The following is a 17249-nucleotide window of genomic DNA, read 5'->3' on the forward strand; positions in this document are numbered from 1 at the left end:
TGGTATCTTATTACACGCTGCTCTGGCTGTGTGGTTTATAAATCTGTAAAATGAAATAAATAAGAAAGCACCTGGGACCCAAATCGGCCTATTTTCTCTCTTGCGTGTCAAGGTCCCCAAGCCACCCCCCAAATAAATCACAATTCACACAACTTTATTAAAATACATAAATGTGAGTGGTTGCTTAGGCATTGGTTACGACTATCTGTCCCCGCCCAGGGACAGAACTGACTTCCGGATTCCAGCGAAAGCCAGTAAGGGAAAACAATATTGGGGAGGAAAATGGAGCTGGGCACCATACCCTCACCTCTCCCCGCATGCTCCCAGGGGGTTGTGCGGCCCAAACCCCACACCAGGGATTCAGATGAAAGCATGGCGAGCCGCTGGGTTCCTTTAACAGAATACCTTTGCGCATTGGAGGGGACAGGTGCTCCACCCCCCCTCCAGACCACTTTAAACCAATGCCTTAACATATTTTGAATCCAGGGAGAGCTGCCAACAACTCATCCAAGCCCTCTCGCATGCAGGAACACAAACTTATGCTGGGGGAAGATGGCAAATCATTTTCGCCCAGCTGCACCACCAGCGCTGCGGGAGGACCTTCACAGGTCACACTCGACTGCACCAAAGGGAGGAACTGCTCCCAAAGCATTCCCCATCTGGACATCCAGTATACACTCACAAGGGCAGGAAGGCCGAGATGGCACCCCAGTCCAGAGTCATCAGCGCGCTTGCCAGCCCAGTGCACGATGCTGTGGCAGACAATCCAAATGTGCACAGCTGCTCCTATGAAAAAGGAAATAACAGACAGGCATCAGCACAGGCATCATTGGTGACGCTTCCTCACGTAACCCTTGTAAGTGTCAGACTTCCAACATCCGGTATTCTGAATCTTGTCCACTGATAGGCCCCAGAATGAATGAGGCGCACATTCAGTGGCAGACAAGCAGCCAGGTTGCAATAGCTTGCACATGACATGAACAAACTGATGCCTGGCTAACAGGGCCCCACTTTCGTGCACTAGGAGCAGGCCAGCATCAGGGGGATGAAGAGCCAATTTTTTCTGGTTTCCATAACCAGTCAATGGCACGCCTCACCATTGGCCAGAAGCCTGATGGTGGCACCCCCGCCCACTTGGTCAGAGCTCCTGACTCTAACAACGAGCTCCAAAGCAGATAAGGAAATGTTCTGCAGCAATAAGCCTCTAGACTCTCCACCCCGTGCTGGCTCCAACACAACTTCCCCAACACACAGCACACAAAATTGCAATGGAATACACAGCAGAAAGGAGTCTCACCTCGATCTTTGACCAACAGACAAGTCTTAACTTGCTGCAGATAATGCATAGAAGGTCAAAGTGACCTGCTCCCTGCCCGCTGTGCCGGGAGGTTGGAGCCTACTCCAACTTTCCCAGACACTGTGCACGACATACTTTGCGCAAAGGTCTCTGGAAAAATAAGCTTAACCAAAGAAGGAAATTGCAGCGGACTGAATCCTTATTATTTTAATAGCACGTCCGATGTGCAACAGGTGAGCCAAGTACTGCAGCACCTGCTCTGAGGATGAGGTAAGTTCCTTTGAATGGCCAAGGACTGCCAGCTAAAGGTAAGAAATCAGTCCAGGCCTTCTCATAAGACCTAAAAGCGGAAGGGGAAACGGAAGCTGCTTCTCCCCGTAATAATTAATTGTTGCCAAAGTGCCACAGGAGCTCCAGAAAAGTCTGGCTATAGCTGGGCGTCCAGAGCTTAGAATCTGAAGCTCTCCATCTGAAAAAACGGGATAGAGCGTCAGCGAAAACATTATATGATCCTGTAATAAAGCGAGCAGGAAACACAATATTAAACCTTAAGCAGTGCAGTTGGAAAGCACATAAAAGGGGCGGACACTCTGCCGGAGCATGAGGACCGTTTTGCCAAGACACTCACCACTACCGGGTTATCAGATCAAGAAAGACCCGACAGTCCCTCAGTCCAGATGTGCGCCGGCACTTCAATGGGGAAAACTCAATAAAAGTTAGGTCACATGTGATTGCCTTGCCACGCCAGGCTCAAAGCCAGAGTACATGATGATGAAGGGACCCCGGGCCATGAGACAACCTGGCCAAGCAGGAACGGAAGGGGCAGCCTGGAGGAACCACCCTGCATGCAAAATGTAACTGACCTAGCAATGACAGGATCTGACAAAGCAACACTTGCTTCAGAGGAAGCATTACAAGAATAACTTCCTTCAAGGCAAACAGCTTCTCCACAGGCAGGCAGATGTTTGAGCAATGGCATCCAGCTGGCCCCTAAATACCATAAAAGGGCGGTAGGACCCACTGATCTATCCACTGCCAACGGAACACCCAGCTCCTCAGTGAGGGAATAAAAGGCGTCCAGTAAGACTACGCAGTGGCTGGTGTCACATGAATCAGCCAGTAAAATAATCAAGATAATGGTACCCCCAGTTAAACGAGTCTTGACTCGCAATGTTCAATCCAGAAAGGTTCTAAAGGACTCAAATGCTGCACAGGCTATGGTGCAACCAATCGGCATCGCCTTATCTATATAATAAGCTCCATCCAAATTAAAGCCCAACCACTTAAAATCTCAAGGGTGAACCGGCAACAGCCTAACAGCCAATTAAATATCGCAAGTTCCCAACAAGGCACCTCTTCCAAATTGTTGGTAAGCTCAACCGCCTGATCCAGAGACACGTATTTCACGGAACAATTCCAGAGGGATAGCGTCATTCACTGAGGTGCCTTTGGGACGCAATAATTATGGATCAGATGGAATTACATGGGGCTTTCTTAGGGATGATCCCCAAATGGGATAAATCCAAATTGGGAATAGAAGGAGAATCAAAGGGGATCCAACCATACGTCCCAATGCAAACTCTTTCCTAACCTTCTTTCTGGCTACGTCAGGTAGCTCTCTAACCGACTTTTGATTTGCTGTATTCCAAGCCACTGGCTGAAAAGCCAGAGGAATCCTAAACCTTGGGAAAACCCTTCCCACAAGCACAAAGCCGCTGACCTATCTGGATAACCTTTTAGCCAGGCTTTCAAGGAAGGTAATTTTATGGGAATATGGGTGAGAGGTATTGAGCTATTGCTTGCCAGCCCCCAGCCACCACTTGGGCAGGGGTTGTCTTGTGCTGCCGCCATGAGCCCCCCCCTTCCACCAGGAAAGGGCTGTCCGCCTTCACAGCAAGCAACAGCCAAATGGCACCCAAAGCATCTAACGCCAAGATGTGTGAATTTACGGGGCCAACGCTGGCAAGAACCCCTAAAGAAGTCCCAACAAATCTGCTGCTGAGCTGGCTTCCTACATACCAACTTCAGGTTCTATTGCTCAGGGAATTTCCATTTGAAATGTGGAGCTGCGCAAGTGGTCCACACGTCCCTGAAATCCCAGCGAGCTGTGGGGATGAGGGCAGCCCAGCGTTTAACATTCTCACCATAGCGAATCACCACTTATAGAATCATAGAGTTGGAAGGGACCCTGAGGATCATCTAGTCCACTCCCCTACAATGCAGGAGTATGAGGCTGTCCCATACAGGGATCAATCCTGCAACCTTGGCTTTACCGGCACCACGCGTTGACCAGCTGAGCTATCCAGGATGATCCGTAAGGACCCGGGACAACCTCACCCTGACCCCCGTAGAGGTCCAAGGTGACATCTGAATCATCAGAGCTCAGGAATGATGTACCTGACAAGGAGGTGGAATCATGTTCCCTGCTCCTCTTTTCCCTCGTCTTGGATCGCTGCCTCCGAAGACGCTTCCTTCTGGAAAAAGGCACCTAGGGCATCAGCAAGTCATCCTTTGCAGGAGAAGCAAGCTCTGGAGACATCTGCGAAGGCCCTGCCATAGTCTGCAAAAAACTAAACAATGTGAGGAACCGGTGAAACCAATGCTTCGTGCACCACTAGGGGACGCTACCTTCCTCCCTAAGGACCTAGCCCAGTTCTGGAAAAATTGTGAATCAGGAAAAGGGGGGCAGAAGGAGGAAAATTCTCTCCCTCCTTGCTAGATGGGAGGCCCCTGAGCTTTGATCACAGTCAATGAAGAAGGCCCTGGGTGGAAGGTGGAAGCAGGCCGGAATGTTGCCAGAGGCCATCGAATTCTAGGGCAAAGCGGACCAAAGCCCTAGGATCACCTACTAGGCCAGACATAAATGTTTCCAGTGAAATAACAGACTCGAGGCAGCCCACCGCCTGTCCAGGTACCCCTGCTTGCCCTTTTAGAGGGAAGCACCCCTCAAGAAACCCAAAATTCTTTTTTGGGGGGGGGGCAATAATATCACAAATAGGCTGAACTACCCAGCAATAGAATAGTCCCGGGGGGCGGTTCCAAGATGGCAATGGCTTAGCAAGCAGGCTTCAGAGCTCTGCAGATAACAGGACTGTAATTAGCGTTGATTGCTACCTAGGGAAGTAATTTTTCCTTTTTCTTACTTCTCTACTTTTAAACTTACCAACCTACTGAGATTCTATCAGCACCTTCTTGTCTATGCTATGAGAAACATCTTGGGCAAGTTCTGTGAAGCAACCTGGGCAGGCCACCAGCTGCTAGCTATTAACCGCCAGCTTCCTTCTATATTTTGTTCCTGGAACTCCTGGCAGTCACCACACAGAGAAGCTCTTAAATTGAACAAACAGAGCACTTTCTATTTTCTCTCTCTTCTGCGGTTAAGGAAACCTCTCCTTGTTTGCTTTCCACCGTTATACTATGCCTGCTAGTAAACGCCACAGGGACCCAGAGGATGCAGCTCTCTAACTGGTTCCCAAACAATCTAAAATAGAGGACTTTTTAAACAAATCTGCTTTTATAGTTCCAACAAAAAACCGGTTTTCTCCTCTTGAAGATGATTGTGAGTGTGGGGAGAGTATTCAAGGTGAGAGCATGGAGCTGGATCCAGCAATGGGGCAAGTTGATCTGTGCCGCTCAGAGAGGAAGGAATAACAAGTAGGGAGAGCACCCAATTAACTCTAATTGCAAGAACGGTTGAGCATATCTTCCAACAAATTAGAGGTATTGCCTCTCAAATAACCCAATTATCCAAAGAGGTCCACAGTTTATCAGTTAATGACAAGCAGGCATTAACAGAACACCAAAGTACCAAAGTGAAATGGCGACAACAAGAGCAGACCCCTAAGCTCAACATAGAACGCACAGAGGCTCTTAAAACAAACTCTTCTTATTTAATCTTCCAACCAAAAAAGATCTGCATGGCAATTTGTGGAAGGCCAGATCAAACTCCTAGCTGGAAAGATGCTCAGCATTCCAAACAACATTTATCAGACTTACTTGGCATTGGACTTCTCTGGCATTGGACTTAGTTGGGATTGAACCCTTGAATACCACAAACCAAATCCAAAAAATTATGTTAACTCCCCCCCCCCCCACTAGACTGCCCTCACTGATTCACAAGCTGAACTTCAGATTGTCAAGCAGAGGAGTTTTTCCAACCCGGGTATTTCGCAATTCTATTGTTGCACCCTTATGTAAGATGAGGACTGGTGCTTCAGAGGGGCTCACAAAACTAAAGCCTGGATCCCCAATGGAAGTAATGACATCACAAAAAAACTTGACAGGTGGGGAGGAAACAGACATGCCTGAGTTGAATTCGCAGGGTCATGCCCAACATCAAAATAACCAGGTGAGCCAAAAGGAACAGCCGATTCCTCTAGACAATCATCTTCAGGAATCTGAGCACTCTCTAAATCCTTTGGAAGAGGATTTTCTCAGCTCAGCTCCTTTAGGAATCTCCCTCAGGAAGAGCAACAAACAGTTATCAAGAGGCTTGATCTTATGAGCCAGACATTGAAAGAGATTAAAGAATTGGAGGCAGAGACTGACAACAGACCCAATGGCCACAACAGAATGATAACTACAGTGGTACCTCGCAAGACGAACGCCTCAGAAGATGAAAAACTCGCAAGACGAAAGAGTTTTTCGTTTTTTGAGTTGCTTCGCAAGACGATTTTCCCTATGGGCTTGCTTCGCAAGAAGAAAACGTCTTGCGAGTTTGTTTCCTTTTTCTTAAAACCGCTTGAAGAGGTGCAGTTGTGGCTGACTGTGCTTCGCAAGACGAAAAACATCGCAAGACGAAAAGACTCGCGGAACGAATTAATTTCGTCTTGCGAGGCGCCACTGTATAGAACCACCAGAGTACTGGATAAAGATGAGATACTTAGATGAGGAGGAGTCAGGAAATACACCCAAGGAATCCCCGCTGGTGAGCAATTTGCAAAGAAAAGGCCCAGTGAACACAAACGTGACTACTTTATGTACGACGACTGATATAATCAAACATCTGGATTATTCCACTAGCATTAGCTAGTTGCCTCAAAAACTGGTAAACTCCGAGGGTACATTGGCCAGCAATTGACAGTAAATCACTGTAAAACAATTAAACTTCTTTCATGGAGTGTAACAGGGTGGCCAAACAAGATCCAAGACGGTGATTTGGGTTCCTATCTACAAACACATGCTGGACTTCTGGGTTAGCGCGATCGACTAATGGCGGATTCCCTCCGAGCTCCGGAGGGAATCTGCTCAGTAGGGGACGGGTCCTGCCGCGGCGGTGACGCGGGGACCCTCAGAAACCACAGGCGCTGAAGCCTGTGGACTTGGTGACTCAGCGGGCACCATTTGCGCCCCCCCGACCCGCGAAGGAGCCTTTTTAAAGGCTTCGGAACGGGGGACGGGGAGCGGCGCGGTGCTGTGAGTCGACTGCTTCCCCTACGGAGTGAAGCCGCATGCCATGGTCGGAGAGCGCTGACTTCTTCCTTTGAACATTTGGACTAAAAGTAACAACCCGTGAGTATTACGGAAATTGGATTTAAAATTTCTTTTTCTTTTTGGATCTGGCACGATCGGGGAAGGCGCAAAGAGGAAGTCCGTCTCCCCGCCTTGTAAACATCTTAAAGCAAGGACTAGATAACTAAGGTTGAGAGAACACCTTCTCTTTAAGAGGATAAAAGTAATCAATTTCACGTTTTGGCAGTATAAGCGAATTTGCTGGAGGATAAGAGTTAATTTTGAGAGTGGAACCGTCACCCCCCCCCAGGACCCGGGAGCGATCCGTGAGAGAGCCTGTTGAAGAGACATAGAAGATTTTGACAGCTGTCAAACTAGCTGTCAAAGTTGGGGGAAAAAGAGAACTTTGTTTCTGTTGTCTTTGCTGGTTATATTTGTTACATTCAGGTAATAAATTGTTGAAAACAAAGAGAAAAAGCTAAATTGACTTTTGGATTGGAACTGGAAGGAATACTAAGTAACCAGAACTCCTCTAGAGGGGGCTCTGGGACATTACAAGAATGGCTGCAAGTGGAAAAATACTGACTGAACTGGAGAGGACTTTCTTTCTCCTGGGAAAGTTACTAGAACAAGGAAATGTTTTGGCTACAAATGTCACAACATTGAATGAAACAGTAAATAAACTTGCTGAATCTGGAAGGGACTTGACTCAAGTCTTTGTATCTGAACAAAAAGTCTTTGTAGTTGAACAAAAAATCTTTGCAGCTGAACAAGAAAAGAAATCTGAGAAATTTGAGAAAGTGAGGAAAGAGATGTATGATGATTTGGAGGGAAAGGAAGGAGGAGCTATAATGCCGCAGATGATTAAGGAGAGCCAGAGGCCTGCTAAGATGGATATAAAGGAAAATAAGAATGGGATCATGAAAATCTGGTTTGAATTGAAAAATGAGGAATGGAGAGATCTCCTCATGTGGAGATCTGAAGACCTATGGATTACAAACTTGACTAAAGTGGAAGCTGGAGCTTTTGGAACATTTGGACTTAAAAGAAGTAAGAAACAAGATTTGGGCTACTTTTTTAAATATGGAGGTCTGGCTGGAAGAAACATGGACCTTATTGGGAGAGAGCTTCTCCGAGATTTGGTGTTTAATACAAAGGACTATCAAAAAAACCGGCAGAGAGGAATTGAGAGAGATTTAAGAGCCTCGGACGTGAGGTCACCAGGCTGACAGTAGATAGACTGATGGACATTTGTTGGGGTTTGAAACCGGGAAAGGCGGGGAGCGGGGCTTTGGGAATCCAAAGGGTGTACAATTATACTTTGTTTCTTTGTTTTGTGTTTTGCTACTTATATAAAAATGGGGAACTCGTGAAAGGGAATTGGGGTCGACCTTAGAAAAAGATATTAAGAATAAGTACTGACGTATAAAGACTGAGGTTTATGTTAAAATCGGTTAACTAAAATGAATTAAATATAATAAAGTAAAATTAGGGGATAAGAACTTGCTGAACTAAAAATTGATCTGGAATGCAAGAAGGGGAGGTGTGGGGAAGTCAGGGAAATATGTTATTGAAAGTAAGGAATGTAAATTCTATGTGTGTGGTTTTTTTTTATTCTTTTTTGTTATTTCTCTATTTTTTGAAAATTTCAATAAATATCTTTTTTAAAAAAAAATACAAACACATGCTATCATCTTTCTTCAAGAAACTTGGGCAAAAGAAGGCACTATGGTTGAATTACAGTGGTACCTCTGGTTACGTACTTAATTCGTTCTGGAGGTCCGTTCTTAACCTTCAACTGTTCTTAACCTGAAGCACCACTTTAGCTAATGGGCCCTCCCACTGCTACCGCGACGCTGCTGCACGATTTCTGTTCTCATACTGAAGCAAAGTTCTTAACCCGAGGTACTATTTCTGGGTTAGCGGAGTCTGTAACCTGAAGCATATGTAACCTGAAGCGTATGTAACCCGAGGTACCACTGTACAGGATTTTACAAGTTGCACTCAACCAGCTCTTAAAACTGTAAAGTATGGAAGGCCTAGTGGGGGGCTGGCAGTGCTGGTGTCAACCTCTCTTAATGTATCAATTCAAACAGTGTCCCTCGTTGACCACCCCTAATTTTTTAGTGTTGTCCCTTTCTGATAGTCTCCTGAGAAATACTTATTGCATCTGTGTGTACATACCTCCAGTAAAGTCTTGTGGGGGAACTGAGATCATATTGGGAAAAACTTGACCAACTACTTGAAAGTATAGACTCTCTGTCACTCAACCCTTGGCTTGTCTTGGGAGGCGACTTCAATGCCCGGATCGGCCTTGTTTCCCCACAAAATACAATATTATCTGGACTAAACTTGGAGGACGAACATGAAATCTGTCAGAGGGCAGCAATGGATACCATCTCTAACCGTGCTGGGAAATATCTTTGTGAACTTATAATTAACCATAACCTTTTGTTATGCAATGGGCACAGTCAAGGGGATCAAGTGGGTTATTTTACTTTTATCTCCCCCAGAGGATTTACTAGCACCATACATTATATCCTAACTTCTAATAATGTGCCGATTAACCGAGATACCTCCAGGATAATTCCCAGAGCTGAAAGTGACCACTTTCCACTTGAGTTATCTCTGACATCATTTGTTTCTCCTGCCTTTCCTAAATTATTGAATGAAAGAGAATATCTGATACTTGGAAATGGAAGGTTAAAATGGAATGCACAGGTCCAAGAAAAAATTCTTTATTAAAGGGGACAATGTTGTTAGAAACAGGAAACATAATCGGACTTTATGAGAAAATAATTAACCGAATGTGCCCACTGATGACCACAACTAGTGTGATAAAAAACAAAAGGTTTAAAAGACATTGGTTTGATAAGGAATGTCAGAATAGCAAAAAATGCCTATCTAGGGAACTTAGAAAACTGAAGTTAAAACAGCATATGCACAATTTTGCTCTACAAGCTGAGGTAGCCCAATTACGATACAATTATAAATTATTACTTAAAAGCAAGAAACAAATATATTATGAACAACAGTGGAAAGCACTGGGAGATGCAGCATTTCAAAAGGACTCACGGAAATTTTGGCATCTGGTTGCCCAAGGCACAAATGGGCTGGGCTACTCGTTAGAAGCATCTGTCCAAGGAAAGGATTGGGTGACATATTTTACAAGAATATATGGTCCCTGTCCTGACCCACCCCCACAAGTTTACTACACTCAGTTATCAGAACTGCCAGAATGGCCAGACGTCACACCCAATCAGATTAAGAGGCTAATCGTAAGCCAACTAGCCAATAAAGCTCCAGGAGAAGACATGGTCCCAATGGAGATCTATAAGACCGGATTTCTGGTCACCCATTTTTGCAAAACTGTTTTCATACATTAACAGCTCAGGTCGCATACCGGAAGGGTGGAAGCTGAGTATAATTGCCCCAATATATAAAAAGGGTGATAAGAAAAACCCTACCAATTATAGACCCATTAGTTTGTTAGATGTAGCCTCTAAACTATATGCCAGGCTCCTTCTTGGGAGACTGGAAGAATGGGCAGATACAAATAAGGGGATATCTGAAGTCCAGGCAGGTTTCCAAAGAGGGAAATCCACATTGGACCAGTGCTTTGTGATGAACTTTCTGCTATGTAAATACATCCATAATTTGAATCAAAAATTATATGTCGCCTTTATCGATCTAAAGTCAGCTTTTGATACGGTCACAAGACATGCATTGTGGCAAAAATTGGAAAAGACAAATATAGACCTCCATCTATTATTTCTCAACAAAACATTATATACTGACACATCGATACAAGTAAAGGTGGATCTGGCTGGCCATCTCACCACCAGAATTAAAACCATTACAGTGGTGCCGCGGGTTACAGACGCTTCAGGTTACAGACTCCGCAAACCCAGAAATGGTACCTCGGGTTAAGAACTTTGCTTCAGGATGAGAACAGAAATCGTGCTCCGGCAGCGCAGCTGCAGCAGGAGGCGCCATTAGCTAAAGTGGTGCTTCTGGTTAAGAACAGTTTCAGGTTAAGAACGGACCTCCGGAATGAATTAAGTTCTTAACCCGAGGTACCACTGTACTGGAGTCAACAGGGATGCATTTTGGTGCCTTTCCTGTTTAATTTTTATATTAATGACATGGTTAAAGAACTGGAGGGCCTACAGTTTGCCCCTGTCACAATTCTTGGCCAAAAACTCTCAGTCTTAATGTATGCTGATGACCTAGCACTTGTATCTAGAACCCAGGTAGGCCTGAGACGACTGCTTGCAAAATTAAGTTCATATTGCACAAGGAATGCTTTATCTATAAACTACAATAAGATGCAGGTCATTGTATTTGGGAAGCGTTCTAAAAAGCATGTTTGGCACCTGGATGAACACATCATAAACCAAGTAAATAAATATGTTTAAATATATGGGATTGGTTTATTCAGAAACGGCATCTTGGAATACACAGCTATCCAATATTAAATTGCAAGCCTTTAAATCAGCAAAAGCCATTTTGAAATTCGCTGCTTATAAAGGTGGAAATCTGGTTAACCCAGCTCTATCTGTGTATAAAGCAAAAACAATGGCCCAGATTCTATATGGTGCAGAGGTTTGGGGTACCTCAAAGGTCTCCGGTCTGGAACCCCCACAGAATTATTTTTTAAGAGTTCTTTTAGGTTTACCCAAAGACGTGCAATCTGCCATGGTCAGGTTGGAAACTCGCATGTTGAGCATAGAGAGCCAAATAGATAAAAGAATTCTCTGTTACTGGTTTAGAGTTCAACAGATGGACAACACTAGGCTACCAAAAAAATGCCCGATTGAGCTCTCAAATGGATTACCCCTTAAAAACTGGGTACATCACGCTGCCCAAATGATGGGCAAATATGACCTCTCAGTGACCGAGATCAAAGAACTTCCCTTATATTCCCAGAAAAATATCTTTAAATGAACCATAAGGGCAATGGCAACTAAAAACGATCTAAACTCTATGTACACATCTACATGCGCCCCATTGTATTTTAAACTTAGAGAGGCCCATGAACATACGTTTTGAACTGACTTTTGTGCAACTTCAGAAAGCTTTTACGATTAAATACAATAAACTCTGCTTTTAGAGATGGGAGACACAGAGGCAGACCAACAAATGAATGTGTTTGCATTAGGGGATGTCCTGAAGTAGAGGACCTTATACATTATATCTTGCGCTGCCCCTTGCATAATGAAGGAAGAGAAGGATCTTTAGCACTATAATGACAAGGTTCCCCGGATATGATTTTATATCGCCTCGCAGACACAGATAAGTATGTGACCTGGAGTGTAGCACTCTTTGCAACTGCCGCTAGGAAAACTAGAGCAAATTATATAGCCACCAACTGTAAAGGAGATGAATTTATTTGACCCTCAAGCTATATTCTATCTTTATCATCAATCACATTGTATTAATTAACATTATTTTTTATTTGACCCTCAATTTATTTGACCCTCAAGCTATATTCTATCTTTATCATCAATCACATTGTATTAATTAACATTATTTTTTAATATATTAGTGGCCATATGATAATTTTAGCTTATAAATTTTATTGTTTAATGTCTTAACTTGTATATTAAGGTACTTTTATAGCTTTGTTTAGAGTAGGTAATGTCTTGATAATATAAATGTTTTAAGTTTTTTGAATCAATCCAGTATATTTTCTTTTAATTGTTGAATGATTCTGTGTACATTGTGACAGTCTTTGGCTATGTGAAATAAAACTGACTGACTGACTGACTGACTGAATAGTCCCTGTAAGGAATATGAGGTAAAATAGATGTCTAAATGGCAACCGTCACGATCAGGGCAAAACATACTTGAAGAAAATAAACTTGTTCAGAAACAGCATAGTTAAAGAGCCTACACAGAGTGCTCATAGTCATTGGAGGCACAGAGAGACACCGGCTCCACTCTGTCTGCCTCAGATATACAGGAGCAACAGTTCACACACACTGAGCTACTGAGCCTATTTCTATAGGTAGGGTGAGTCCCGTGTCACAGAGACTCCACCATTCACTGCGAACAGTAGCAGGCCTTAGGCTGGAATGATTTGTGCAGGTCTCACTGCTTCTGCTCTTAAGAATCTCTGACCAAGAACGAGGCCCAGCCTTCGGGAATACTATAAACGAAGGTGATTCCAGCTAAGCTGGGAACAGCCCTGACTAGCCCCACAATTAACCAACAGGCGAAATGGGGGAAACCTTTTTGCGAAAGAAAGGGGGCTCTCTCCCTATTGGGAAAGGCAAGCCAAGGAGGATTACGCACAGGCAGTGCTCACAGATACAGGGAGAATCTTCCCACGGGGCAGGGCAAGGGGTGGGAAATCAAACAGGAAAAAAGGGGAATTAAATGAATTAAGGGGCTAGAGAGTATTAAAAAGAAGGGAGAAATAAAGAAATGTAGCCAGACAATGAGAAGATCGCGCCACTGTCCTCCAGACGGTCCGATCGCTCCAGGTGATCCGGTGCATGCAGCGAAAGAGAACGCTCAATGCCGTGTGCTCAGTATATAAAACCCTTGGTCCATCCCACAAATTGGCAACATCAAAATTTCCTGAGCAACTCAAACAGCTATGGCCATCTACACGATCCCACCCAGCAACAGAGGGGTGGCCTGTCAGACCCCACCCCTCTATGAAGGAGAACACGCTTTGTCAGCTTTGCCAACTGTTTATGACCAGATAAGAAGCCCACCTGGTGCCAGCTATTTGTGAATGTGGGTGCTGCCCCCAGTGGAAGATCTGAAATACTATATATACATTTATGTGATGAAATAGCTTTAAAGTGATCCTTTGCAAATGACCAAAGCACTTACATAAGGACATAAGAGAAGCCTGCTGCATCATGCCAAGGGCCCCCTAGCCCACCACCCTGCTCTCATGGTGGACTCCCACAAGAGCACCCTCTCGCCTCCAGCAACTGATGTTCAGCAGCATTTCTGCCTCTGGCCATGGAGGCCAAGCATAGCCATCCTGGCTAGTAGCCATCAATAGGGTTCTCCATGAATGTGTCTCATCCTCTTTTCAAGCCATCCCAGATGGTGGCCATCACTGCCTTCTGAGGGAGCCCATGTTCCAGTTTAACTATGAGCTGTGTGAAGAAGGCCTTCTTTTTAACTGCCTTGAATCTTCCAACATGCAGTCCTCTTCATTAGAGAGAGAGAAACTTTTATCTCTCCACTTTCTCCATGCCATGCATAATGTTATGAAGCTCTTATTATGTCACTGTAGCACCCTGCTTGTGGTTAACACTTAACTGGAATGAAATATTCAACGCAGCAATAGAGAAATTAAAATAATAATTTATTTGTCAGACAAATAAATGAGAAACACAGTGGTATATGGTTACCAAAGCTCTGCCCACTCCAGCCCTGATGGTCAGCACTTATATTTCCTCAGCTCAGCCCCCTTGCTCCTCCTTTGGCTGCCTCTGTCCAATCAGCCTGGTTGAAATTCCTATTGGCTGTTTGCTGGAACCAATAATAAAAGATACACCCATTTCCTATTGCCTTTTATGGGAGACAAAGAGCTATATTTCCTTCTATCTATAAATGGCAAATAAGTAGTCATATATCTTAGATTTGCCTCTACAAGGCACCTTAATTACCAGCTCACCTTTTGCCCTATTGCCCTATTCACTGCAAAACAGATGGCTAAAACAGATGGTGCATGGTTTTTTAATTTTTATCTTAAAAGGATCTTGGGTTCTCCTCTCACACATTATCAATGAAAGATCTCCTTCTTTGGAGGTCTTTAAGCAGAGGCTTGACAACCATATGTCAGGAGTGCTCTGATGGTGTTTCCTGTTTGGCAGGGGGTTGGACTCGATGGCCCTTGTGGTCTCTTCCAACTCCATGATTCTATGATTCTATGATTCTATGAAATAAGAATCTAACATAAGAATCTAACATTTCTTACTTTCTAAATCTTTTGCATAATTACATTTAAGCCAATATATTTCATACATTCACATATATAGCTTTTTAGAAGGAAAGGAAAGGCCTTTTCAAAGTAAAAAAGGAACTTAATAAAAACAGTTTTGAAAGCAACCCCTTAGATCTACACCCCCCCTTTCAAGCCAGCTGCTGTTTCTATTAGCTCTTTCCCTTTTAACCTTAGGAAGATGTGGCTCAAGTTTAATGGGAGGCACAATAATTATTACTATTTACCAATTCTTAATTGTGTTTTTGTAGCTTGATTGTATTCTATAATTTGTATGGTCAGTGTGACCTTTTGCTCCCAGCCTGTAATTTCCTTTTACAACCCTGAAATACTGCTATAGATCAATGGGGCCCTTGAACAGGAAGATAAACAGCTGCCAGAGTATTCAGCCACCTGCTTTATGCCTGGCATGAGAGATACAAACATTTGCAAATATATTTTTTAAGCTCATTTTAAAATACAGATCTTGATCAGATGCCTCATCACCTCTTCCTTGCTTTTTCTCTAAACTGTGACGTCCCAGGTGCTGCAACTTTCCCTTGCTCCATCCTCTTGGTCATTCTGCTTTGCTTGTTATTCTGCTCACTTTCCCCCACCTACTTTTGGTGTTATTGTTTTTAATTTAATGAGGATCTTTGCTAAAATAAATGTTTTTCTGAGCTGATCTTGTCTTGCCTGCCTTTGCTGCTTCAAAAGCAACAGGAACAGAGCACTTACAGATTACTCAAAGCATAAGACACCTGCACCAGGTGTCATGCACTGTGGCTGTTGTTCCACAAGATGGAACCAAGGGAATTGTTATCAAGACTTGGAAACGGCAGAGGGAACTTGGGTAACTCAGAAAATGAAGGTTCTCCCAACACCCCAACTTCACTGCTCAATTTCCGCCTCTTCAAGAAATTTTTGGAACGTCTGCCTTAGACTCTTGGAGGGGGGGAATGCCACACTTTGTGCCTCCTTCTGGGACCCTCAGACAGCATCTTCTTATTTCTTGCACACCATTTGTGTTACTCATGCTTGTCGTGCCCTTGCAGGTACACCCGCCAGGCAGTGAGGAACGGAGGAAAGACCCAGCTCAGCAACCATGAAGTCAAGGTGAAAGGACCTGAACCCGTCGTTAGCCAGATCATTGATAAGCTGAAACACATTAATCAGGTAAGCTCACGTACTCTCTCTTAGATGCTTCTGGCTAAATCATTGATGAACACTGAGTATTGTTCAGAATGACCCAGTTTTCCAAGTTAGTAAATCTGCATTCAAAAACCCATGGAGAGACATTGTTCCTTCTTTAGAAATTACCCCATACTGGAAGCCAGAGCTGTGCATAGCTGAGGCCAGGGTTGGCTGTGGCTGTACCTGAATCTAGACCTGAAGAGTGTATTTTTCCAGGTCAGTTGCTGAGGCTAAAAGCTGTTCCTTGAGGAACTGTTCAGTACTTAAGATATTTTGAGTCAGGGGAGACCCTGTTGAGATACAGTGGTACCTCGGATTAAATACAGTGGTGCCTCGCAAGACGAAAAGAATCCGTTCCGCGAGTCTCTTCGTCTTGCGTTTTTTTCATCTTGCGAAGCAAGCCCATTAGCGGCTTAGCGGATTAGCGCTATTAGCGGGCTTAGCGGATCAGCTGTTAAGCGGCTTAGCGGCTTGGGAAAAAGGGGGGGGGAGGAAACAAACCCTGCAGGAACTCGCAAGACATTTTCGTCTTGCGAAACAAGCCCATAGGAAATTTGTTTTGCGAAGCACCTCCAAAACGGAAAACTCTTTCGTCTAGCGGGTTTTCCGTCTTGTGAGGCATTCGTCTTGCAGGGCACCACTGTAATTAATTTGTTCCGGAGGTCCGTTCTTAACCTGAAACTGTTCTTAACCTGAAGCACCACTTTAGCTAATGGGGCCTCCTGCTGCCGCCGCCAGAGCACAATTTCTGTTCTCATCCTGAAGCAAAGTTCCTAACCCGAGGTACTATTTCTGGGTTAGCGGAGTCTGTAACCTGAAGCATATGTAACCCGAGGTACCACTGTATATGAATGTATGGAATAAGAGAGCTGGTTGTGTTGTTCCTAATAGGAATGTGTAATGCAACAGCGCCATCTGTTGCTGTGGAGGAAGGTAGCAATGTAAGCCCTAGGATTTTTAAGTCGCGTTCCTTTTAAGGTGTCTTCCCAATAGATTTCTTTCTTATTTCTTCCACATGATGTTAACATTTTTGTAGAAAGGCCAGCACTGCCTTGAGGACTCCTTCCTCAAGTCATATATGCTGATAATTTCATAGTGGGAAGGTAAAAACAGGGGTGGTGGGTGCAAAACAGAGGTTGGAAGAGAGAAGACAGAAAATTTTGGCGTTTGGATCAGCCCTGGAACAAAGCGCTCTTTCGGTGTAACAGTTATGCTTAAGGTCTTCCAAACAGTTATGCTTAAGGTCTCTGCCAAAGAAATGTCCATACTCTCTATAGTATTAGACAATTAAGTTCCAGAGGCTACTTCCCTGCAAAAGGCAAAGCATTTGTTTCAAATGTGGACCCCATTCCCTAA

General features: G+C 44.2%; 2 protein-coding genes across 4 annotated transcripts in view; both read left to right on the forward strand.

The window, feature by feature from the left end:
* Window positions 1-17249, forward strand: part of KLHL13 (kelch like family member 13) — a 1461558-nt gene that overhangs the window by 251051 nt on the left and 1193258 nt on the right. The window lies entirely within an intron of this gene.
* The window catches only part of GPC3 (glypican 3), a 236671-nt gene that overhangs the window by 165824 nt on the left and 53598 nt on the right, over window positions 1-17249 (forward strand). For all 3 annotated transcript variants that reach the window (XM_083595426.1, XM_083595427.1, XM_083595428.1), the window contains one exon: window positions 15755-15875. In XM_083595426.1, coding sequence (XP_083451552.1) covers window positions 15755-15875 — 121 coding nt within the window. The remainder of the gene's footprint in view (window positions 1-15754; window positions 15876-17249) is intronic.

The sequence above is a fragment of the Podarcis filfolensis genome (assembly GCF_964270895.1).
Source record: "Podarcis filfolensis genome assembly, chromosome: Z".
Taxonomy (NCBI): domain Eukaryota; kingdom Metazoa; phylum Chordata; class Lepidosauria; order Squamata; family Lacertidae; genus Podarcis; species Podarcis filfolensis.